This window comes from Quercus lobata, chromosome 1, assembly GCF_001633185.2.
Source record: "Quercus lobata isolate SW786 chromosome 1, ValleyOak3.0 Primary Assembly, whole genome shotgun sequence".
In the NCBI taxonomy this organism is placed as follows: domain Eukaryota; kingdom Viridiplantae; phylum Streptophyta; class Magnoliopsida; order Fagales; family Fagaceae; genus Quercus; species Quercus lobata.
In genome coordinates this window covers 33,535,142-33,559,460 of record NC_044904.1, presented here as the reverse complement: position 1 = coordinate 33,559,460, position 24,319 = coordinate 33,535,142, and the positions used below count along the sequence as shown (strand labels likewise).

General features: G+C 36.3%; 1 protein-coding gene across 4 annotated transcripts; it reads left to right on the top strand.

Annotated features, from left to right (window-relative positions):
* Positions 1 to 1,614: 1,614 nt before the first annotated feature.
* On the top strand, positions 1,615 to 20,819 carry LOC115987937 (nodulin homeobox-like). Of its 4 annotated transcripts, none has more exons than XM_031111552.1 (18): positions 1,615 to 1,910; positions 3,896 to 3,947; positions 4,146 to 4,268; positions 4,361 to 4,519; positions 8,546 to 8,629; positions 8,706 to 8,855; positions 9,285 to 9,494; positions 9,966 to 10,094; positions 10,204 to 10,299; positions 11,001 to 11,162; positions 11,562 to 11,853; positions 11,957 to 12,082; positions 12,190 to 12,259; positions 16,528 to 16,591; positions 16,726 to 16,794; positions 17,331 to 17,873; positions 17,974 to 18,008; positions 20,192 to 20,819. In XM_031111552.1, exons 2-18 carry the CDS (start codon positions 3,906 to 3,908, stop codon positions 20,721 to 20,723), a joined length of 2,886 nt encoding a protein of 961 aa, XP_030967412.1. In that variant the 5' UTR covers positions 1,615 to 1,910; positions 3,896 to 3,905; the 3' UTR covers positions 20,724 to 20,819. The 4 variants fall into 4 exon arrangements, with proteins under 4 accessions (XP_030967412.1, XP_030967406.1, XP_030967427.1 ...); XM_031111546.1 differs by having other exon boundaries at positions 4,361 to 4,525; XM_031111567.1 differs by lacking the exon at positions 16,726 to 16,794.
* Positions 20,820 to 24,319: the final 3,500 nt, after the last annotated feature.

Below are 24,319 nucleotides of genomic sequence, written 5' to 3'. Positions count from 1 at the left end.
GAAGAATAATCGGTTTCTAAAATACAGAGGCCACATCCTAATAATTTTTTTCTATATTAAAATTGATAAAATTTTACTTTAGATGGATTGAATTAGTCATTTTATTAATTGAAAATGAGATGTTAAAGAAATTTAATTAAAAATTTTGTATATTAAAAATCGAGAAACATTTAAATACGATATGAAGATACAAAATTACTAATTAAATATAAACAATTTCCTATTTAAAATAATCACTTTAAAACTTAAATTGTATTGAGTTGACCTTGCTCATTACAGTCAATACTTGGCCTTCATAATCACGTAGAATGAAATTTCACTGATGTTGATTTAGATTTTATATAACCCATTAAATTTTATATAACCCAAAAATAGCAACATAAAATTACATTTTCAATTTTACATTTGAGGGGTGGTTTAACCCTAAATATAAAACGGTTACAAATTAGATTAGGGTTTCTTTAGTTTCAAATCAAAACTTGACAATATTTAAGATTAGATTCCTTAATTTTAAATTTGTCAATTAAAATCCTAGATTTATGAATTCATTTCAATTTAAAACATCTATTCAACTTCGTTACTCATTTCCGTTAGTCTAGGTAATAACAAAATGGAGAAAAGTTAGAAACTGTTTATCAAACATGCTTGTTTCACTTAGGACTTACTCATAAATCATTTAACAATTAATGAGTAAATAGAGTATAATGATTAGATAGCAAGCTCAAGTTTGAGTGGAAAAGTTAAAAGAATCTTTTATGTCAGAAAATCAAAGTTAGTTATTCAGGTGAAACATTACATTTTATTAACGGTGTTTCATTTTTCTTTACTCCTCCATTGGCCATAATTTTATTAACCCTAAATATAAAACTGTTACAAATCAAATCTAGGGTTTCTTTAATTTCACATCAAAACTGGACAATATTTAAGATTAAATCCCTTAATTTTAAACTTGTCAATTAAAATTTCAAATTTATGAATTCATTTCAATTTAAAACATATGCTCAACTTCGTTATTGATTTCCTTTAGTTTGGGCAATAACAAAATAGAGAAAAGCTAGAAACTATTTATCAAACCTGCCTATTTCACTTAGGACTTACTCATAAATCATTAAGCAATCAATGAGTAAATAGGGTATAATGATTATAGAAAAGCTCAACTTAAAGTGGAAAAGTCAAAAGAATCTTTAATGTCAGAAAATCAAAGTTAGTTATTCAGGTGAAACGCCAAATTTTATTAACGGTATTTCATTTTTCTTTAATCCTCTATTGGCCATGATAATGAAGATAGACAAAAACTTTAAATTGAAACGGGTTTATAAGTTTAAGACTTTAATCGACAAAATTATGAACTTAAAAACCCAATTCCAAACTGATTAGAAACTCTAGACACTAGAGGTCCTATTTATGTTATTTTCCAAAAAAAGAAACTCAGACACTAGTACAATGCACAATTGGCCCAAAACTCACTCAATATGATCTGAAAACAAACAGGGCCTACTCACTAAATATCCCATTTTGCACTAGCCCCTGTTTGTTTACAAAGACAACTTGACCAACGAACGTGAGTCATTGACTTATAATCCCCCACTGCACAACAGCAACAATAAACCGGCACCAAATTTAAACGGCAAAAAAAAAAAGAAAAAAAAAAAGATGTGTTAAGCAGAGAGCGTACAATATATATATTAACGTAGTCTTCAATCATACAAATTGTACTGTACTCGTCAAGAAATTCACACTAAATCGACGTGTGTGTGTGTGTTGTGCATTAACCCCCAAAATACCCGCGAATTTCATTTCTTTGTTTCTCTCACTTCTCTCTGCGTTCTCTCTTTCTCTTTCGCTTCTCTTCTTTGCTCTCGCTCTTCAATCTCCAAACTCATATCGCACTCGAACCGTACGGCTCTCAGGTCAGCTTTCTATAGCTTCAATTTCTCACAGTTATTGTATTTATTCGAGCTCTATATTTTTGTTTTTGTTTTCTGAAATTTGTTTACTTTGTTTTTGTTTTTGTTTGTATGTGTTATTTCTGCACTGTACGGCCCGCGGGCTTGTCTCCGAAACTCACTCTGCTTTGCACTGAATCTAGGGTTTTTATAGTGTGCGTGTTTCTAGAATATGTATATTTTTACTTAATTTTGAGTTTTATTTGGCTGTGTTTGTTTGAATATGAGTGTGTTATTATTGGACTCTGTATTACCGAATTCGCATATGCAAGTACATTTTGTTAGTTCAATTAGCGGTTTTTGGACTAATTTTGACAATTTGGGTCCAAACTGATATACAGTGTTTATAGTTATTTTTTGTTATTTACTATTCTTTGTACTTCTTGTCTGATTTGTGATATTTTTGCATAAAGTAGTATTTTTTAATAAATTTTTTCTTACTTAAAAAAAATAAAAAAATAAAAGCAGGAAAATTTTAAAAATTCAATCTTTAGAAAATGTTCATTTTCGGAGTGTACAAGGCTCATGCTTTTTGTGAAGAGAGAGAGAGGTGATTGATAGGCAGTGTTAAATGTGTTAACCCTAATCTTTGATTGTAATCAATTTCGCTAATGCATTGTATCGTGCAAATATTTTTGGATCCTTCAAATGTGTGTGTGTATAATTGTGCATTTGATCTTGTAAGTGAATGTAGCAGCCAATAAGCTAGTTGCATGTGTTAGGAAAGTTGTATCAAATTTGTAGTTTTATAAGATTTCTTATTTGTGGAGATTGATTGTGATGGAATGTATTTGTTTTGTTAATCCTTGTCCATCAAGCAATGGAAATTGTCTTTGAGCATGATAAGTGGGCATCGGTTTTAGGGGTTTTGATGGGTTCTCTACATGGGGAGTACATTTGGTGAGGCTTTTGGTAAGACATTTCAGGGTGTTGTGTTATGACTTATGAGCATGTAAAACCCATGGTGGAGCACTAGGTGACTTTCCTAGTTGAAGACTCACTCTCACTACTAAAGAGGGTCCGATGGTTATGAGTGCGAACTCCTGGTTATTGAGATTTTTTTTTTCACAATTCTGGTGCATTGGGATTTTTGTTTATGAGGATTGGGAGGTCAAAAACTTGTAATCCTTTTTTGATAAGTAAAAAAATAAAAGGATTGCGAGCTTTTGACCCCCCAATTGCATAAACAAAAGTACCAATGCACTGAAATTATGGGGGGAAAAAAAACCTTAGCACTGAATTTTTATTTTTAATTTTTTCTTTCCTTCCTGATAAAGCCCCACTTGGGTGAACCACATAAGTGATAACTCCATGTGTTCTGTTTATGTTACTTTCTTCTCTTTTAAATTTTCTCTCATAGTATACTTTTCACGCTTTTGCTGGCATGAATGCTTTGTTGGTTGCCAAGCATGTGCACATGTTAGTGTCTGGACTTTGGGGAAATTTGTTGTTCAGACTGTCCTTATACATTTCAGGCATGCTTGTTCAAAATGAAGTACCACAACAGTTCAATTTTGGATGGCTAGAGCATCTTTTTTGCAAACATATGATTTTTCTTAATCTAGATTGCCCCTTGCTGCAAAAATTGCCAGTATGTTGTACAAAAACATTCGAAATGTTAAAAAGTAAGGTCAATGACTATTATTGTGTCTGCATGTTGCAAATAATAAATGTTTGATGTCTTCTTTTCAACCAAAATTAAACAGAGTTCTGCAGTGGTCAGTATAGTTGGAAGGAGTGAGAAATGCTTTTACAGGGTACTGTTATGTTAGCTTATATGTGGTCTAATATCAATATTTACACTTGAAGTTGCTTCAATATATTCAAGGTCTTAGCATTTCCTGCAGTTCACATTATTAAAAATATCCTATGGCCATCAGTCTACTTAGTACTAATTTTCTACATTGTGATATTCTCCTTATGTAATCCTTTCTTTTTCTTGGCTCTAGATTCTCAAGGATGAGGCATGCAAAGGAAGAACCATCATGTAGTGCAACAGAAGTAAGAATTATCAACTGAAGTAGAAGTTGGTGCAAAATATTTTTTTATTTTCTATTTTGTCTCCCCACTTTTCTATTCAATGTAGACAGCTGTTTTACCTCTCTCTTAAAAAAAAATCAAGTTTATTTCTGTTCTTAGAACTCAGTCTCTCTCTCTCTCTCTCTCATATTAATAAGTTCAGTCTATCTGTATGAACAGGCCATTGACTTAATTTCAGCAGTGAAGGAGTTACATGGGCTTAGCTCTCAGGAACTTAATAAATTATTGAGAGACTCTGAAAATTTTACTATTCACTACCATACTGAAAAAGGATTGATGAAGGTCAGACAAAACTGTCAACATCATTGTCATTATGCGGTCCTGCTCTTACCTATCCATTCACGTGTCATATTTTATGTTGTCTTATGTATCAGATTGATATGGAGAAGCTTGCAGCCTTTCTTCCTTTGCACCTTCTTGGTGTTCTTATGTCATCTGACAGAGATGAGACGCTGTTCAGATACTTGTTATGTGGTATTCGGCTCTTGCATTCCTTGTGTGATTTAGCATCTCGGCAATCTAAAGTGGAGCAGGTCACTGTTAGTAATGCCTGCCAAAGCTTTTCTTTAATTGGTTTCTGTAATATTGTACTTGTGCTTGTTTCATGTGCAGCATTGTGCATTCCACAAATTTTTATAGCTGTGTGATCAATTAGTGTAGCGCAAACACTTGAAATTACATATGTGGTATAACCCGTAATGAATTTGCTATCAGAAACTTCAATTAGTTTAGTGATACTCACATTTAGGAAAAGTGAGTGGGAGATATGGGAAGGGGTGCAGTACACATTTCCATGTTGAGGGATAGGGGTGGGGAGTGTCACTACTTAAAATTTTATTTAAAAGAATAGTGCCCCACCTATTCTTTTGTGGATTTGGATCTGTCTTTTTGGTTATCATGGCACCTCTGAAATATATAATGTAATAACTAGTTTTTGTATTTTGGACTGAATATTCTCTAATTTCTTACTGTAGGTGTATGGCACTTTCTACAGTATTGGGAACTTTATTATTTATGTCTAAATAATTTTTTACATGATAAAGGGACATAAATGTGGATGCTTTATTTTCTATGGCGTAGTTTGCTTTAAAAATAAAAATAAAAAATAAAAACCTCAGTCTGTGCCTGTGCTTAGTTTCATAGATTTTGTTCACAGGTGGTTGCAAACTCAAAAAAGGGAAGAGGAAGGTTGCAGTAGGTTGATAGGAAATGTAAAATTTGTCACTCTATCTTGAATGAATCCACTATAGATGCATGTTGGGACATCCAACAACTTGTTTGCATCGAACCCATGATGTAGTGAAAAGTGGGCAGGGGTTAGCTTAGGCATTCCCTATCAGTGATGGTGATGCACTACATCATTGCTCGAGTATAGTGAAAAATGGGCAAGAGTTCTTGCACTTTAATGACCTGGCATACACAAAAAAATAAAATAGATATCAGGTAGGGATAATCATATATAAAAGTTTTTATTTTTATTTTTTATAATTTAATGGTTGGGGGGATGGGGGATTTGAACCCTAAATTTCTCTTTTGGAAACTTCAAGAGGTGCCAACCAGTTGAGCTAGAAGGCATTTGGCTAATCATAGATAAATGTGTTAGAAGAGAAGTTGAGGTTAGGAGGATAAGGGATTGAATTATGTTAATAAAACTTGTCTTAGGAGAAGAGACAATTAACATAATTGTACACACTTCTCAAATAGGATTGGAAGAATCCGTCAAGGAAAATCTTTGGGAAGATATGGATGAATTGATTCATGGGTTACCAAAAGATTTTTATTGGAGGAGACTTGAATGGTAATGTTGGTAAGATCACCTTAATCAAAAGCACTCTCTCAAGCTTGCCAACTTATTTCCCATCTCTCTTCCCTATTCTTGTGGATATTGCTATTCGTATTGAGAGGCTTCAAAGGAATTTTCTATGGGGAGGGATAGATGAGTCTCCTAAATTCCGGCTAGTAAAATGGGCCCAGGTTTGTTCTCCCTTGCAGTCTGGCGGTCTAGGTATTAGAAACTTGAGAGCCTTCAATCAAGCTTTGTTGGGAAAATGGCTGTGGAGATATGGAAGAGAGTCAACCCATCTCTGGAGGCAGGTTATTGAGACTAAATATGGGAATGATTGGGGAGGTTGGTGTACAAAAGAAGTCTCTAATCCTTGTGGTGTTAGTCTTTGGAGAACTATAAGACAAGGCTGGCCAATCTTTTCAAAATTCATTTAGTTCGAGGTTGGCGTAATTTTGGCATCATGTATGGTGTGGGAGTTGTACTCTTCGTGAGGCTTTTCCAAAACTCTATAATATTAGTTGTAATAAGGAGTCTTCCATTGCAGATGTTATGCACTTTCCTAACCAAAGGCTTCACTAGGATCTTCTTTTTTCTAGAGCTCCCCAAGATTGGGAATCTAAACAGTTCTACACTTTTTTAGATCTTTTCAATTCTTTGCCCCTTAATGGTGAAGGTCAAGACAAACTTTGTTGGAAACCAACAAGGAATAATAATTTTAAAGTGAGTGAGTTCTATCTCTCTCTTTCCTCTACTCTTGACATTTCTTTCCCTTGGAAGACTGTGTGGCGTTCAAAGGTCCCTCCTAGGGTTGCTTTCTTCTCATGGACTGCCTCATTAGGTAAGATTTTGACTACTGAAAATTTATGGTATAAGGGTGTCGCAATTGTCGATTGGTGCTTTATGTGTAAAAAGAGTGGAGAATCGGTGAATCATTGTCCTATTGCTTATGATTTATGGTCTATGGTGTGGGCTCTTTTTGGTCTTCAATGGGTTATGCTGCATGGTGTCTCTGATTTATTTTCGAGTTGGCAAGGTTCCTTTGGTGGGCATCGGAGCATTGATTTATGGAGGGCTGTCCCTCATTGTGTCCTATGGTGTATTTGGCGAGAGCGGAACTCAAGATGTTTCGAAGGGAATGAGCGGTCTACTTTAGATCTTAAATCTCTTCTTCTTCATACCTTGCTAGAGTGGAGTTCTTTCTTTAATCTTTTCCCTTGTTCTAATTTTTTAGAAATGCTTGATCTTTGTAATTTATGTGTTTGATGTACTGTTTTCCATGTTCACCCCGGTGTACTTGGGCTTCTTTTTAATACAATGCTGTTATTTATCAAAAAAAAGAAAGGGATATAGAATAATAAATGAATTAGGAGATGCTATTATAGGCATTGCAACAACTTATGATTTGATATTAATGAACATTTGGTTCAAGGAGAGAGGGAATCAAATTTAATCACCTTCAAAAGTGGGACAAACATTAGTCTAATATATATCATCATTATTTGAAAAGTGAATTGTAAATATTGTAAAGATTGTAAGGTGATACCAGGAGAGAGCGAAACCATTAACATACGTTGGAGATACTAAATATTTGTATTCAAAGATGGAAAAGAAGAGGCATTGGTAGGTGTGTCCATGAGTAGGTTGGAGTTGGGTTTAGGGTAAAATTGTTGGCCAAAACGACTAAAATAGGTCTAAGGAAGCTGTAAGTGCTGCTGAAGGTCAACACACGGATTGTCAACCTGTTTTGTGAGTACAAATCTGAGTATAAATCTCTGGTTAATTCAGTTGAACCTTTGGGCTAAGGGAAATTCTCCGTAGTCGATCTGGGATTTTGAGGTGGAGGGCATCGCTACTTAGTGAATGATGGATTTGGTAGAGATCTCAAGATCTTTGCTAGATCTTATAGAGATCTCAAGCTCTCTGTCGAAGGGGAACAATGCTGATCGGGGAAGGAGATAGAGGTTTGGAGATGTCAGACGGGTTGGGTTTTGTTGGATTTCCAACAATGAAACCTGACACTCAACCTGATCATATCGGGTTTGGTTGGATTTAACTCACCACCAATCGCCAGGTTTGTTGAAATTTGCCAAATACATGCCAGGTCGGACTGGTTCAAGTGGGTGGGGGCAGGTTGTTTGGGTGTCTCTGGTGTTTGCCACCTCTTTTTATTAGACAAAAAAACCGAAGGATTAGGTGGTGGGGTTTGAAGAGAGAGAAACAAGATGTGTTTAAAGATAAAATGATCAAAGAAGGCAAGTGGAATAAAATGAAGATGTTGATAAGTTGTGGAACAAAATGACTAATTGTACTAAAAGAGTGGCTAAAGAATGTGGGTGATCGACTAAGGAGACTTGATGGTGGAATAAGGAGGTTCAATGATCAATTATATTAAAGAGAGAGAGAGAGAGAGATAAAGCCTACCTAAAGTAGAGTCGCTGCCACTTATGAATTATAAAGTGGCGAAGAAGGAAGCAAAAAAAGGAAGTACAAGAGGCTAAGTGTAAGGCTTAAATGAATTGTATGGAAAGTTGAGGATGAATTATGGAGAAAAGAATATTTATATACTCATGGATTGGTGGATTGGTGTTTGCCTTGAAGTAGCTATTCACATTGAAATTAGTTTGCACCAATAACAAGTTCCTATCACCCTTAGTGAAATCCATTGCCTGCATCTCTCTCTTTCCAATAGTTTTGGATTTTTTAGCAACTATTGAAGATTCTGGGGTAGTATAAGAGGGTAAACTATGATTTTCTCCTGCTTTTTGTATTACAGATTTTGCTAGATGATGTAAAAGTGTCAGAACAGCTGCTTGACCTGGTGTTTTATTTGCTGATTGTTCTTGGTGGATATAAACAGGTGCTCCTTAATCCTTACCCTTGAGTTCTGTCTTCCATACTACTTATCTTTACTGAGACTTGATTCCATAATGCAGGAAAACCATAATTTTGGTCTTATTCCCCTTGTTCATTCAGCACTTGTGGCAAGCAGTCTACATCTGTTAACAGGATGCATAGCTTCACTAACAGGATGCATAGCTTCACAGTGGCAAGATCTTGTCCATGTATTGCTTGCGCACCCTAAGGTACAATTTAGACCATATCCATTTGGGAACATCTTATTTAGCTTTTTGCTGAAATGAGCTAAAGTATATTTGTACTTTTGAAAAAGTAAGAAAAAGTGAGGTTTTAGAAATCTGTACATAATAGCTAAAAGCTAAAAGTTGAGCTTATAAGCTCTAGCCAAACAGACGCCAAATGATTTGTTTAAGTTGCTATTTTCAGAAAGAGGGTTCAGTTGGACTATTTAGGTAGTCTTTCTCTAACCTTAGCTGTTTGCATGTTCTTGGTTCTTAGCTGGTTTAAGTTTTACTTTTCTATTAGTAAAAAAAATATTTTTAAATCAGTTTATGGCAATGATCCGTTAATTGCTAAATATTTTTCTTCTCTAAGTTATAAAGTTCTTCAGGCTGACATAATTTATGTGCGACTGATCATGAATCTTTCTGTGTCAGGTTGACATATTTATGGATGCAGCTTTTGGAGCAGTCCTCACTGCCATTGGGTTTCTTGAGATCCAGCTGTCAGCACAACATATTGATTTTCGTAGTCTGACTGTTGAACGAATGGTTAACTTTTTGTGCCAGCAATGTGAAGCTTCTTTACAGTTTCTTCAGTCATTGTGCCAACAAAAGATGTTTAGGGAGCGCCTACTTAGGAATAAGGTTTACCAACTTGAACTGTTTTCTTTCTCTGTATGTTTGGAGCAAAGTCATGTGCTAGGAAGTGTCTCATCTATGTTAGCTGTAAGTTATGGGGGGCAGTAGAAAAATAAGAAAACAATTAAGATGGGACTAGTTTAGTTTGTGGCCAAACTGGAAGCACAATGCTCTGGAACTATATTATTAAAAATATACATGATCTTAACTGCATTTGTATGTGGGTCAAGAGCTAAGGTAGATAGTGGGGAGGAGATATAAATAGTCAAAATCTTCATTTGGCAGACATAAATGTAATCACAACAGTGATGAAACAATGTTTAAGGTCATCTTAGTACGTCAATATTTTCATGGAGGATTTTCTTGAAATATCACTGTAAAGATTTAGGTCCCATTTTACTAATGTTCATTTGCTTCCTGAAATAATTCATGGTTTTCATTATTTTGATAAAGTAGCTGGTATTGATACTATTTCAGGAACTATGTGGAAAGGGTGGAGTTCTTTTTCTAGCTCGAGCCATCTTGAAGTTAAATGTCCCACCTTTTACAGGGTCCTCCAGAATTGTGGCTGCCCTCTCTAGGATGAAAGCTAAAATCCTATCAATTGTGAGTCTCATTGAAGAAAGTCCACTGTTAACATTTACTTGGAGGTTAAGTTGCTTTAGAATCTACTGCAGTTTTCTATTCTTCCAGTCACTAACTTCCTTTATCTCAGCTGTTGAGTCTCTGTGAAGCAGAAAGCATTTCTTACCTGGATGAGGTTGCCAGCTCGCCAGAAAGCTTAAATTTGGCTAAGTCTGTTGCATTAGAGGTTAGTTTGCTGTAATAATCAAAGAATGGGCCTCTCTTAGACCATAGCCGATTTAAAACTTTTCTTCTTTAGAACTCTATCGGATTGGATGTCTATCATAGGAAGTCATTCTATTTTTTCAGTCTATGATTTGATGGATGCTTGTAATTTATGTATTTGATTGTTTTGGTCCCCTGCTGTATACTTCCTATATACTTGGGTGACTCACTATTATGTCTTTGAATAAAATTTTCTTTACTTATCAAAAAAATAAATAAATCAAAGAATGGGCCTCTCTTAGACCATAGCAGATGCTTGTACAGGTTGTTGGCTTGTTCTGCAGAGCAAGACCTTTTTAACTGTTTTTTCCTAGTATCTAATACCCCAAAAATCTTCTAACAATATGATGGTCAGCTAATTCTGTATACTTCTCTTCTAGTCCCATTTTCACAATTCTCTGGGCACTGAACTCAATTGGTGGATATTGGTCTTATTGAGTGCCCAGCAAAAGAAATGATTATATGAGGTAGAGATCAAATTCTGTGTGAATCCCTTGGGAGCTCTCATTGACAGTTGGTCTGCAAAATGCATTTTTGCTATTAGTGCTATTAAACTTTGTTAATCTTCATGATTAGCCCTCTGGAATTCTACACTCTATTGGGTATACGAAGTGTGCTTTTACTGTCAAGCTGCTTGCCATTGATAAAATTTTCATGTTGTAGGTTCTTGAGCTGTTGAAGACTGCACTTGGTAGAGATCCCAAACATCTTACTTCTTGTTCCGACAGAAGTTACCCAACGGGGTTTTTGCAACTCAATGCTATGCGCCTAGCTGATATCTTCTCCGATGATTCTAATTTTCGATCTTACATTACAATACATTTTGTAAGCCTTATTGAAACTCAATGTCAAGATACAATTTCACACAACAACCCCACCCACCCCCCCCCCCCTCCCCCCTCCCCCTTCTCATTCGATTAAAATTAAAAGACATGCTTTAGTTCCATGATTATACCTATCAAAAAACAAAAAAAACTGCAGGGACTGTTTTAAGACTAGTACGCTTTTAAATATTCTAAGAAGATAGAAGCTATAATTTCTGATTCCTCAAAAATTTTTAATATGCGTGATATTGAATTACTGTTATTTGTTGTTAACAGTTGAAAAGTCATTGTTTTGTCTACATGTAATTCTTTATGGATACAGTGCACATATCCAAGTATTTTCCGTCCGAGTATTTGTCTTGATGAGGTTTGTGACTATGTTTTTTGTGTGTTACTCCAGACTAAAGTTCTGACTGCAATATTTTCACTTCCTCATGGAGATTTTTTATCCAGTTGGTGTTCTTCTAATCTCCCAATGAGGGAAGAAGATGGTAGTCTTGAGTATGATTCATTTGCAGCGGCTGGATGGGTTTTGGATAAACTTTCATCATTGGACTTATCAAATGGAACAAATTTGGAATTTACTTCACTTCCAAATAACATGCCCCAGACTTCCTATGAACATCAGAGAACATCGTTATTTGTCAAAGTAATTGCAAACCTCCATTGTTTTGTTCCCACCATCTGTGAAGGTTGATTCTCTATCAATGATTATGTAAATTTCATGACAAGTTTGATCAGTTCTCAGCAGTTTTTCCTTATTATACTAATCAAGTTTTCTATTTTAATCCACAGAGCAGGAGAGGAACCTCTTCCTTCTCAAGTTTTTGGAGTGCTTGCAAATGGACCTATCTAAATCATTACCTGAATTTTCCATTAATTCTGATGCTCCAAAAGCTGCAACTGTTTGCAGGAACCTCCGTAAGTATCTCTTTTCAATGATCATTTTACTGTTTTTTTTTTTTTTTTTTTTAGAGGACATAATTGCTGATATTCCTGTATACCTTATGAGTGTATTGTATTTGTAGGTTCATTGTTAAGTCATGCAGAATCTTTAATTCCCAACTTTTTGAATGAGGAAGATGTCCAGCTTTTAAGGTGATTACCTCTAGCACTTTCCCTCTCTTCCTTGATTCTTCTTTTTGCTAGATTTGTGTAGAATTGCCTGAAAACTTTTGGATAGCTACAACAATGGTTTGTCATGTATAATTTTGAATGCAACATGGTTAGCAGCACCTTACATAACATAGTCTAATTAAGAGTAGCCTTGGTTGATCATCTCTATACCCTTCTGGCCTAGCAACCAAAGACCAAACACTTTCCACCACAATGCCGTGATGGATAAGCACCAAATCACTATTATTATTTTTTTTTTTCTAATATGCATGTGGGTTCCACACCTCATGCTAAGATGTTTTAGGGATGGTTTTACTCAAGCCTAAAGCTTTGGCTTCTGCTGTAGAAAAGTAAAGTGAATCCCTGTGTATAAATAACAACGTTTAGGATCAATTCAGGAGTGGGCTAAGTTTCCTTAACTAAGCTTTCAAGTTGCTGTTTTGAATCATCTTCAAGTTGTGTAGATGTTTCAACTTGTTTTTCTGGCTGTCTAGGATTTGTTGCATGCTTTTCTGACTCTTGAGATTGCTGTATTGGATCTACTACTTGTTCCTCTGGTTGTTCCACCTTTATAGCTATAGCTGTTTTGGCATGTCAGCAACATGTTCTGCCTTTCAATCTTCCCTTTGTGGCACTTCAGCTGTTTTAGAGTTTCTGCTGCCTACTCCTGCTGTATGGTCTTTTTTGCATGCAATCTTGGCATTTTGGCATTATCTTTAGGCTTGATATTTGTAGATTTCTTCAAATTTTACAAACATCTCAAACTGAATAGCTTTTTCTATAGCATCTTCAAGATCTTCTTAATACGCATGAGACATCACTTTTTAAATTTCGTTCCTCAGCCTACTCCTGACTTGAGCAATAGATACTCCTTCTACAACCCTAGACATAATAAATAAATCCTTATATTTACTTGGCATAATGAATCACGCACATATGAACTTGCTCAAGCATATATACAAATGATCAAGAACAGAATGTTGAGTCGTTGAAGAATTTCTTCTCCAAGGACCAAGAAACGTCCTACCATCTATTTTTTTGGATAAGTAACGAAATTTTATTGATTAAAAAATAAATAAATAAAGAAGAAGAAGAAGAAGAAAGAGAGAGGAAATACCTAGGTGCATTGGTGGTTTACTTGAGTAACAGTACATCAAACTATCAAATTACAAAGCTCTAACGTATCTAATAAGTTTAAACAAGGAAATGAGTTAAAAGCAGTACTCCAATCCAGAATAGAGTGAAGAAGTAGAGATTTAATCTCGAAGATATACTATTCATTTCTCTCAAAGCATCTCACATTTCGTTCCTGCCAAAGACACCACAACACACAATGTGGCATAGCCCTCTATAAAGCCATATTTTGATGTTTGCCAAAAGGACCTTGCCAAGCTGAGAATAAATTAGTAACACTCTGTGACATAACCCATAGAAGGCCTAACAAATTCCACTCCATTGTCCATAACTCAAAAGCAAGAGGACAATGACGAAGAAAATGATTCACTGACTCCCCACTCCTTTTGCACATGTAGCACCAATCCACAATAGTAGCACCTCTATTCCATAAGTTGTCTAAAGTCAAAATCTTTCCTAAGGTTGCAGTCCAAGAAAAGAAAGCTACCCTACAAGGAATATTTGAACGCCACACAGGCTTCCACGGAAAAGGAATGCCAGAAGTCGAGGAAAGGGAGAAATAGCATTCACGCACCTTAAAACCCATACTCTTTCCTGACTTCCAACAAAGTTTGTCATGTCCTTCACCCTTAAGAGGCATAGAATATATTAGATCCATGAAGACAGAGAAAGGTTCCAACTCCCAATCTTGAATTGCTCTAGAGAAAAGAATATCCCAATGCAGCATCTGATTAGGAAAATGCATGACTTCCGCTAGAGAACTCCTTATTACGACTAATGCAATAAAGTTTCGAGAAGACCTTTTTGACGATACAGTCACCACACCTCAAATCATTCCAAAATTTTACTCTAGTACCAACTCCTACATCAAAATGGAGGAATTTAGAGAAAGTTGGCCAGCTTTGTCTTATGGTTCTCCAAAGACTAACACTATTGGGTTCCGAGACCTCCCTTTGATAAATATATTCTCTTCTAACCTGTTAATCTTCATTGAGAAACAAGTTTCTCAAGAATAGGGTTCCAAATTGTCCTTTCCTTGAATGTAACACCCAAAGGAAGCCCCAAATATTTCATTGGCAGCGAGGACTTTCGACAACCCAACAAAGCCACAAGCTCGTCCATGTTGGACACCTCCCCAACTGGAAACAACTCTAACTTAGCCATATTAATCTTCAACCCAAACATCGCTTCAAACAAAGATAAAATCTCTCGCAATTTAGCTACTAGCTAGGAATGGCATCGCACAAAATTAGAGTGTCATCCACAAAAAGTAGATGGTACACCATTAAGGGAGTGTTGGCCATGGTACCAACAGTGAAGTTGGAAATATGCCCAGCATGAACTCCCAAAGAAATCCTTAAGGCTACCATTGATCAAGATGGAGAACCTTGCTGTGGAGATACAAAACAAAATCCACTTTCTCCATGTCTCAGAAAACTCACATCACTGCAACATAAACATAAGAAATCCCAACTTACATGGTCAAAAGTTTTCTCCACATCGATCTTGCATAACACCCTTGGTACACTTGCTTTGAGTCTGCTATGTAAGCACTCATTAGCAATAAAAACCGAGTCTAGAATTTTTCTATCCAAAACAAAGGCATTTTACCATCTTGCCAAGACAATTCACTTCTATAGGATATCTCATAATGTGCTTATCAAAAAAAAAAGGATCTCCCATAATGTGGAAACATCATGGCAAAACCTACTCTTATACCAAACTAATACAGGATGGAATCTTGAATGAGCTTTGATACTATAACCAATTTTGATGTAGGATCTTTAGCAATTCAGCACTAAGTTGTGTTTGTTTGGCGGAAATTGATTTCCAGAAAATATTTTACGCATTTATGGGTGTTTGGGACGATGGAAAAGTTGGTCAACCAAAAATTGTTTTCCAATTGACTATAAAATAAATGTACTTATGGTGGAAATTGGTTTATACTTTCATTTTCCATAAACCATTTTTTGCCTCACCCAAAACTTATCAACTAAACCTCATTCTTTGAACATGTTACTTCTTAATAGTCCAAAATTCAGTACCAAAGATGGATTTATAATAATATTATAAAATTTTCCCTTTAATGTAATAGGTATTCTATGATCATACAATAATCTTGATATGTTTATCCATTTCATCCATCTTACTCCTAATCCAATACTAATAATAATAATGATACTTGTAAATTTCACCTACTGAAATCAAAATTGGGTGCTTAAAAATAACAATAAAAAAAGACATGGGAAGGGAGCAAATCACCGACTAGAAACAGTAGAATTATGGTTTTTGATGCATAATAAGCTCATAAATTTTCATGGTAATTGGTGTCCAAATTACTACCTGATCTTCCTACGAAATACGTTTCTTAAGTGGTAAAAGGAAAAAGGAAAATGGCCTCTCAAACCTTATATAGTTTGCCACCCATAGCAACCCAAGACCTTATCACTTTCATGTTAATGCTTCCAAGATATAGTGGATAAGCTTTCATGTTACCATGAGTTAAGCTCCTGTTTTTGTTTGTTTTTGTTAGAATTGTGGTTAAATGATTAAATTCATTATTTTCAAATAGTTTAAGCTTTTAGGAGAATTGGTAATTTAACATAGTAACAGAGCAGGAGATCTTGAGTTTGATCTTTGGCTTTACTCTACTTTCCATTTAAAATGTAAAAATTCCATGTGTTGGGCCCACTAAAGTTTAGGCCAACACATGAAAGGGAGTGTTAGAATTATGGTTAAATGGTTAAATTTATCATTTCCTAAAAGCTTAAGCCGTTGAGAGAATTGGCAATTTAACAATTTTGTTTTCATTTCTTAATGGCTTCCACCAGCAAATGAGGGACTGCCCCAACATGATATATATTTTCATTTTTGTACGGATCCACTTGCAAATGATGAGGGAGAGGAACTGCCCCAACATTTTCATTATATATATGATTGCCTCTTTATATTTTTATCTTATATATACTGTTTAAAGTGAACATGTGTGTACAAATACAGCACAAGCATCTTCTGTTTATCCCCCCCCAAAAAAAAAAACCAAAAAAATTATCCTGTTTGACTTCCGGGGTTTGCTTGAATCCTAGTTAATTTTGTTCTACAAACTTTTGTTGCAGGGTTTTCTTTGACCAGTTGCAGTCGCTAATTACTTCTGGTGAATTAGGAGAAAATCGAGCCCAAGTAAATTTTTTGTCCTCACAGTAATTAATTATATATTTATGCAGTTATTATTTACTATATCAGTTTTCTTTTGCTTTTTTTTTCCTGTATAAATATTCAATGTGTTTAAACCATGCTGCTGGAGCAAATTCAAGGATAACAAATTTGAGGAGTCAACATCTTGGGATAAGTTTTCCAAACTCAACCTCAGTGAAAATCATCAGGTGAATGTCTGGGATTATTTTCATGTAACTCACAGTTGATGGTCACTTTATTTGGCTGACATGGAATGTGAATTGAATTTTGGCCAAACAATTTTATTTGATATTTAAATTACCTGGAGAGAATTATAGTAGAAGACTTTCTTAGTGGCTATAAAAAATGAATATAGGAGAGTCATTGAGTTGCCAAACTTAGCTTAAGTTAATAAAAATGTTATTAAGCACAAAGTGAGATATATATATATATATATTTATATTATTACAGTCATTAACATTATGTCTTAAATTTGAAACAACCTTTTTCTCATTGATAACTACAAATGCACCTCATGGGTTGTGAACCAATGACCTCACTGTCTTTCTTACTCTTACACTCTTACGAGAGGAGGAGGTGTCATTTTAGTTAAAGCTAATTGTCTTATGAAACAACATAAACCAGCCAATTATTAAATTGGCTTTTTGAGTTTTCCAATGGTGAATTGGTGATATAGCTTTTTCTCAACATGGTAACCTGAGAAGTACAGTTTGATTCCTGGTAGGAGGCTCAGAGTACTGGGGGATACTCATCACCTTTACTGAGAAAAGATCATCCAATATCTAATAAAAGAAGAGGTACCTTGAAGGAGGAAATGTCGGAGAATTCTGCTTTTCAAGAAGTGGAGCAGATATATGTCAAAAGTGATCATATCGATCAAGGTGATGATGTAAATAGGGGGGAAAATAGAGGTCTCTCTGGTAGGGGTGCATCTGGAGGTTTGGGAGTCATCAACACAGATGTTCAGAATGTTGAAACAAGCGGTTCAGATACAAGCTCTTCAAGAGGAAAGAATGCTGTTCATCAAATGGAAAATGGTGAGTTTTCAAAGTCAAACAAGCACATCGAAGAGAGTGGGTTTGGAGGAAATCCTGAGGATGAAAAGGTTACAATGGATCAGTGTGAAGAAAAGCAGCGGAAAAAACGGAAGCGAACTATAATGAATGATAAACAGGTGATGCTAATAGAGAGGGCCCTCTTGGATGAACCTGATATGCAGCGAAATGCAGCTTCTATACAATCCTGGGCTGATAAATTAAGTCTTCATGTACGTCAAGTGCCCCTCATAATTTGATAATTATGTTAGTTAATTCTGTTTGTAGACAATAACTCATTTCTTCACTAAGATTTTCCATTGTGTTTTCCAGGGTTCTGAAGTTACGCCTTCGCAGCTTAAAAATTGGTCAGTAAGCCTCATCTGTTCACATTAGCACACACCAGTGGTTTCATAACTCTTTTCTTCTGGATGTTTCAATTAATCCTCCTTTTGATATTCAAGATAACAGGTTGGGGCTCCGGCTGATTCTTATTAGATTTTATCATTTCCTACAACTTCTTGGATTTCAAACAGTAAATAACTGGAAAAAAAAAATGCTGATTACTTTAATGAGTACACTTACAGCTTGAAATCTGAGGAGCTGTAGTGTCTCTTATTAACTTTGTGCCAGAAAAGGAACATCGCCTATGAAAAGCACAAACATTGCAGATTAAGATATCAATTTGGATTTTTATCTTTTTTCATTATCTACTACCTTTGGCTTGATTGATCCAGGTGTAATGGAATATAGAAGGGCATGTATGATGCTCAAGATCCAGGATTTGACAATCTGAATCAGCTGCTCTTAAAAGCATACTCTTACCATTGTTTCAGTGAACAAAGGGTTGCACTTGTGCCATCCAAGAGTAGAATCACATGATCCAAAAATTCTCACCATCTAGATTTCTAAGTTGAGTCTAGTAGTCCTTAGGTCCTAAGCTTCTTGTTGCAAGCCCTTTTTTATATAGGAAATTTTAAAAAACTTATTGAAGATTGAAATTCTCTTTGCAAGTCTTTTTTGATGACGATGAACCCTGGAGACCATGTAGAGCATCATGTCTTTTTACCCGGTTAAACCCTGGACCCATGTAATGTGCCCACATCATAAGGATCAGGTAGGTCATCGGCTTTGCCAATGGAGCATGGCCCATAGAAATTGTTTGCACCCAAGGGGATTCGAACCTTAGACTTGGAGGGAGCATACCACCAAGCCTAAGGCCCTGACCACTTGAGCCAACCCCTAGGGGTTTCTTTTTTAAAGCCTTTTACAAGATATAAGTAATCATGGGCATGGTGTGCAAAGGTGAACTTTAAAAGATGGAATTAAAGAAGAATAAAAGTAAACTCTGGGTGTAGAATATTTCTCTTACTCTAGGTGCAAGGATATTTTGGTTCTTAGCAATGGTTCAAAGAATCGTGCCTAGGATCTCCCGGTACTTAAGAATTTTGAGAAGGAGGTGTATTCAGAAGTTAGTTAATTGCCTAATAGCAAATTTTATGAGAGTCTAGTTGTACAAGCCATTGTCATGGTTATACTGCGTTCGTTGGCATTTTAGATCCTTTCAGTATTTTTTGTTTTTCATTTGAACATTTAATCTCTTTTGTTATTTGGCCAAGTAATTGAACATTTAATATCTATATCTTCTACTTATGATTTTCCCACATTATATTGTGTTAAAAGCACTAATAGGTTTTTACTTGGAAATAAGAGTGATTGGTATTGAGAAGCTATGTGGCAAGTGAAAAGGGGCGATCTTGTTTTCTTCAATTCACATGCGGCACAAGGGTGGAGTGGAGGGCAAGCCTAACAGTTGATATTGAAAATTTGATTTTTCTTCTAGATAGTTGCTTAGTAACAGTACCTTTTCTTCCAAGCCCAGAGAATGAAAAGTAGATTAATTATTTAGGTTATTAGTTGAATGGTGTTTCCCAATGTTGTGTGGACTGTTTCCTCTGTCTCTTGTTCCTTCTCTTCTTTAAGAGCCTGGTTCAGGGAAAAATCACTTGTAAGACTGTTAATTGATTCCTTCCATTGTCTGTACAAAAGAAGGAACTGGAGAAGATTGTTTGTCTTTAAGGGTCTTAGAACTTTGAAGCACTATAGGCACTGCATCAGTGGAGGTTGGGATAGATGCTTGTGCTAGTGCTGAATATTTGTGGCACCATTAGTTATTTGGAAAATTTACATGTGGATACTGGGTTCCTAGGGAGGCCATCCAACTTTTCTCTCACCCAAAGACAATTCAAATGACTAATTTTAGCTTCTATTTTATTGGACCTTCCTGCAATTCCTTTCAATCTTTGACGTCAACCATCTAGTCAATTGAGTTTCATAATTTATTTGGTGATAATTGAACTCTAAAATATATTTGTTTGTCTGATTTATTGATATATGCATTACATTGAATGAACATACTATTTGCACTGCAGATCTGCAATGTACTTTTTATATTGCATCAGGCTGTAGCCTAGCGCCTTTTCATGTTATTTTGAAAGTTGTGTCTCTGAAACTTATATATGTATATAAATGTTTTATGCTTTATCAACAGGCTGAATAATCGAAAAGCCAGGTTGGCCCGCACAGCTAAAGATGTACGTGCAACATCAGATGTTGACAATGCCCTTCCAGACAAGCAAGATGGACCAGGACCAGTGTCCTGTAACTCAGTTCCAGGTGAAGATGCTAATGTCCCATTGAATGAGAGAAGAGATACTCAAAGCATGTTGAGAATCGGCCGGAGTGGTGAGAACTCTGATACTGCCATGGCAGATTTTGTTGATATTGGCCCAGCAGAATTTGTTCAATGCAGGCCGGGTCAGTATGTTGTTCTTGTCGATATGCATGGAGAGGAGATCGGTAAGGGAAAGGTGCATCAGGTGGATGGTAATTGGTATGGACGGAGTCTGGAGGAATTAGAGACTTGCGTTGTGGATATAAATGAGCTTAAGGCTGAGAGAGCGGCAAAACTTCCATATCCATCTCAAGCCACAGGCACCTCATTCAATGAGGCTGAAATAAAATTTGGGGTAATGAGAGTATTGTGGGATGCTAACAGAATTTTCATGTTGCGGTCTCAATGAATGTGACTGATGATTAAATAGCTGCAGTTTTTTCCTGAAAGTTGTTAATTTTACATTTTATAATCACTATACCATCTTTTAGGCAGAATTCAAGAAGAGATTAGAATTTTTTTTCACGCACACACAAGTCTACATCTAGATGGATTGGGGTTCACTTTAAACACTTTTCAAGAATGAGCAATCTGGTAAGAGCCTTCAATTTCCAGGCCCCTCATCATATATTGCATATATAGGTTAGGCCTTGGACCTTGGGGTCAACTTTTTTTGATGATCACCTCTAGGTCAACTTTAATTCTCGTCCCACATACCCTCAGCTCTGTATATTCAATCAATGACTCCCATGGTTTTGGCTGTGCATGGTGAGTCAATTTATTGCTCAAAATTTCAGTGGTGTAGAGCACCAGCCGAAGGAGTAATGTCAATTGATCAAAATACTTCTGATGGAGAATCAAATTCATGTCATTTCTCTCATGACAGGTCTCTTGTCCTGATGATAATTTATAGATATCATGGAGTATATACGGGTTCACATTCTTCTGGATGATGTTCTGGTGCAGAGCTGTTGGTTTTGTAGCTTTCAAAATTTCCACATATTCCAATTATCATTGCATATGGGACTGGAGAAAATCAATAGGAAAGAAGGATCGTGTGACCTCTCATCTGACCAATTATTACAAGTTCGCTCTAGTGATGGTAGCTTTTATGCGTGTATAACCCTTTTGGTCGTACGTTGTATGAACTAGGTTCACCACGCAAGGCAACTATCCCTTCTTTTAAAATGAACCAATTCTAATGAAAAAAGAAGAGGAAGAAGCTTGGGTGTCTTCCTTGCTAGCTCGTGCTAGTCAAAAATTGAAATAAAATCAACTAAATTGCTTCGGTAAGGAAATAGATGTAATTGACTCATAAAGCAACTGAGGACCAAGCTTCTTAGATTAAAGGTGCCTAATTTAGTTTAGGTAGTGGAACAAGTAGTAAATGAGCTATGGAAAAAGTAAAGGTGAATGGTGATAGTAAGAACTAGTAGCCAAACATGGTAAGTTTACAGTAACACAACGCAAGTATTTGGAGATTTCACCTTGTACAAATAAGTTCAAATATTAAGAAGTTATAGACTTCGAAAGTTTTGAGGAAAAGCAAGGCCTACCACATATTGTAGTTTCGGGCAGCATGTTTTTTTTTTTTTTTTTTTGATGAACCAGGAACTTTATTAAAGAAGAGACAAACAGAGCTACAAGGCCCTCCTGGACTCTTCCAACATGATGGAAAAGAAACAAGCAGGGCAATTCCCAAAATCAAAAGGACCAAAGAAATTACAAGAAAGAGTGATATTCACTTTCATTGTACCGGCAAATACCAACTCCCCTCTCCGGTCTCTCGCCACTACGGCTATAGAAGAGAAGCAAGGCCCCACAGCAGCATCGACATTAATTTTAAAAGACACACCTGGGGGAGGGATTCAAGTCTGAATAGAGGAAAGAACCTGCTAATAAGTGGTAGTGCCCTTGGGAATATTATGTTCAGAGAAGAGACATGAGATTTTCGTAGACACCCCATCAACATTTAGAGAGCCATCTCCAAATAGGAAATGATTTCTTTGTTTCCATACCATGTCACAAAGGATGGCACCATACAACAAAAATTCTTCCTTCTGGCGCAAACATTGATTAACCAAAAAAGGGGGGGGACAAGAGGAAGTTGACAAAATCAGATGTCAACCCAAAAACCAATAAGTCAATCCTCATGCCCCAGTGGCTTCAGAAGCATAAGGATTTTGCAAATGGGCATACCGTGAACAGATGAAGGGAAGTTTCCAAAGCTGAATTACACAAAGGCCAGCTCCCATCCATATTTTCATTAAACATACTTATTACCTCCTTGGTAAGCAAAACATTTGCAGCTATTCTCCATAGATGCAACTTAAAGCACTCATGAATTTTGGATCTCCAAATCTAGCCTCTAATGAAGTCGGAATTCGAAGGAGGAGAGCCATCCCTACACAGCCAATAAGCGAACTTGACAGAAAAAAACTCGAAGTTTGTTGCAGTCCAAGACCAACTATCTTCCATAATGCAACTAGGAATGGGAATTTTTTGGATAAGCTCAACCACATGCTCCTCAAATAGCAAACTTAGCTTTGGAATATCCCAACTACTTCTGTTTAGAGTAAGGAGCTGAGAAACTACCAAAGCAATATCCGGATCAGCATCAACTTTTGGGGTAGGGATGAAACTAGGGAGATCAGGAATCCACGGGTCTATCCATGTTCTAATGGAATTCCCATTACCTACTAAAAGGCAAGCTGCCTTTGCAATAAGGTGTTTTGTGCCCATCATGCTTTTCCAAAAGGGGGACACATTGCTAGGAGAATGATAAGCCAGCCAATTATCTTGAATCTTGTATTTTGCCCTCAAAACCTTAATACAAAGACAATCATTTCTGGATGGAATCCACCAGCCAAGTTTGGAGATGAGAGCTTGGTTGAAATCCCAGAATTTTCTAAAACCCAAGCCACCCTCCTTTTGTGGCAAACAAAGAGAAGACCAAGACATCGGAGACCAATACGAACCCGCCTTTGATTTTGGGCTCCACCAAAATTTGCGCACTGATGCATCTAATTGATCACTAAGACCTTTAGGAAGAAGAGTAGCCGACATAGAATACGTCGGGATGGCTTGGGCCACCAATCTAATTAGAGTTGCCCTACCAAACCAAGACAGATTTTTACTTTTCCATCCCTTGAGCTTACTGTCCAATCTTTCTTTAACATAAACGAAACCCTGAGATTTGCTCTTTGATAGAAAGAGAGGAACACCCAAATATGTTGTACTTTGAGGCAATGTATTAAGACCCTAACAACATTTAACTTAATTCATAAACTGAGGGCTCACACCTTTGGAAGGGAAGCAACCAGATTTTTCCACACTGATAGATTGAGCGACCAAGAACAGAATTTCTCCAATCAGCTTCTATGAATGGCTAGTTCAGAGGACTTAGCTTTGCAAAACAAAAGAATGTCATCCGCATAGTAGAGCTTAGAGATGGGTGGTGCGGTATTAGAAACTTTAAACCCAGTTAAGTTCTTTTGAGACACTTCCCTATTTATCAACCTCATGAGAACCTCATTGCCCAAAATAAATAAGTATGGGGACAGGGGGTCCCCCTGCCTAAGCCCTCTTGAGGGGGAGAAAGCCACCATTCAACAATAAAGTGAACTCAACTGAGGAGAGGCACTGGTGGATGAGATTAACAAAGTTGTAGCTTAAACCAAAAGCTTTTAAGACTACCATCGAAAAATTCCATTCCATTTTATCGTAATCTTTTTGGAAATCAAGCTTGATTCCAAGGAAACCCTTCTTCTTCCCTGTATATTTGAAGCTGTGAACAATTTCATGGGCCAAGACCACATTTTCATTAATCCATCTATTAGGCACGAAGGCCACTTGAGCCGGATCCACCATTTTATGTAGAAGAGGTCTTAGTCTATTCACTAAAATCTTAGATATCACTTTGTAGCACACATTACACAGTCCAATAGGACGAAAATGATTAAAATTGCCTACCCCTTTCTTTTTAGGAATAAAGTGGATGAAGGT

Excerpts from the sequence above, each read along its gene's own strand:
- LOC115987937 (XM_031111546.1), top strand. The coding sequence starts at position 3,906 with ATGAGGCATGCAAAGGAAGAACCATCATGTAGTGCAACAGAA. Across the intron at positions 12,083-12,189 it reads AACTGTTTGCAGGAACCTCC|GTTCATTGTTAAGTCATGCA; the intron begins GTAAGTATCTCT and ends TTGTATTTGTAG. Across the intron at positions 16,592-16,725 it reads TAGGAGAAAATCGAGCCCAA|GATAACAAATTTGAGGAGTC; the intron begins GTAAATTTTTTG and ends AGCAAATTCAAG.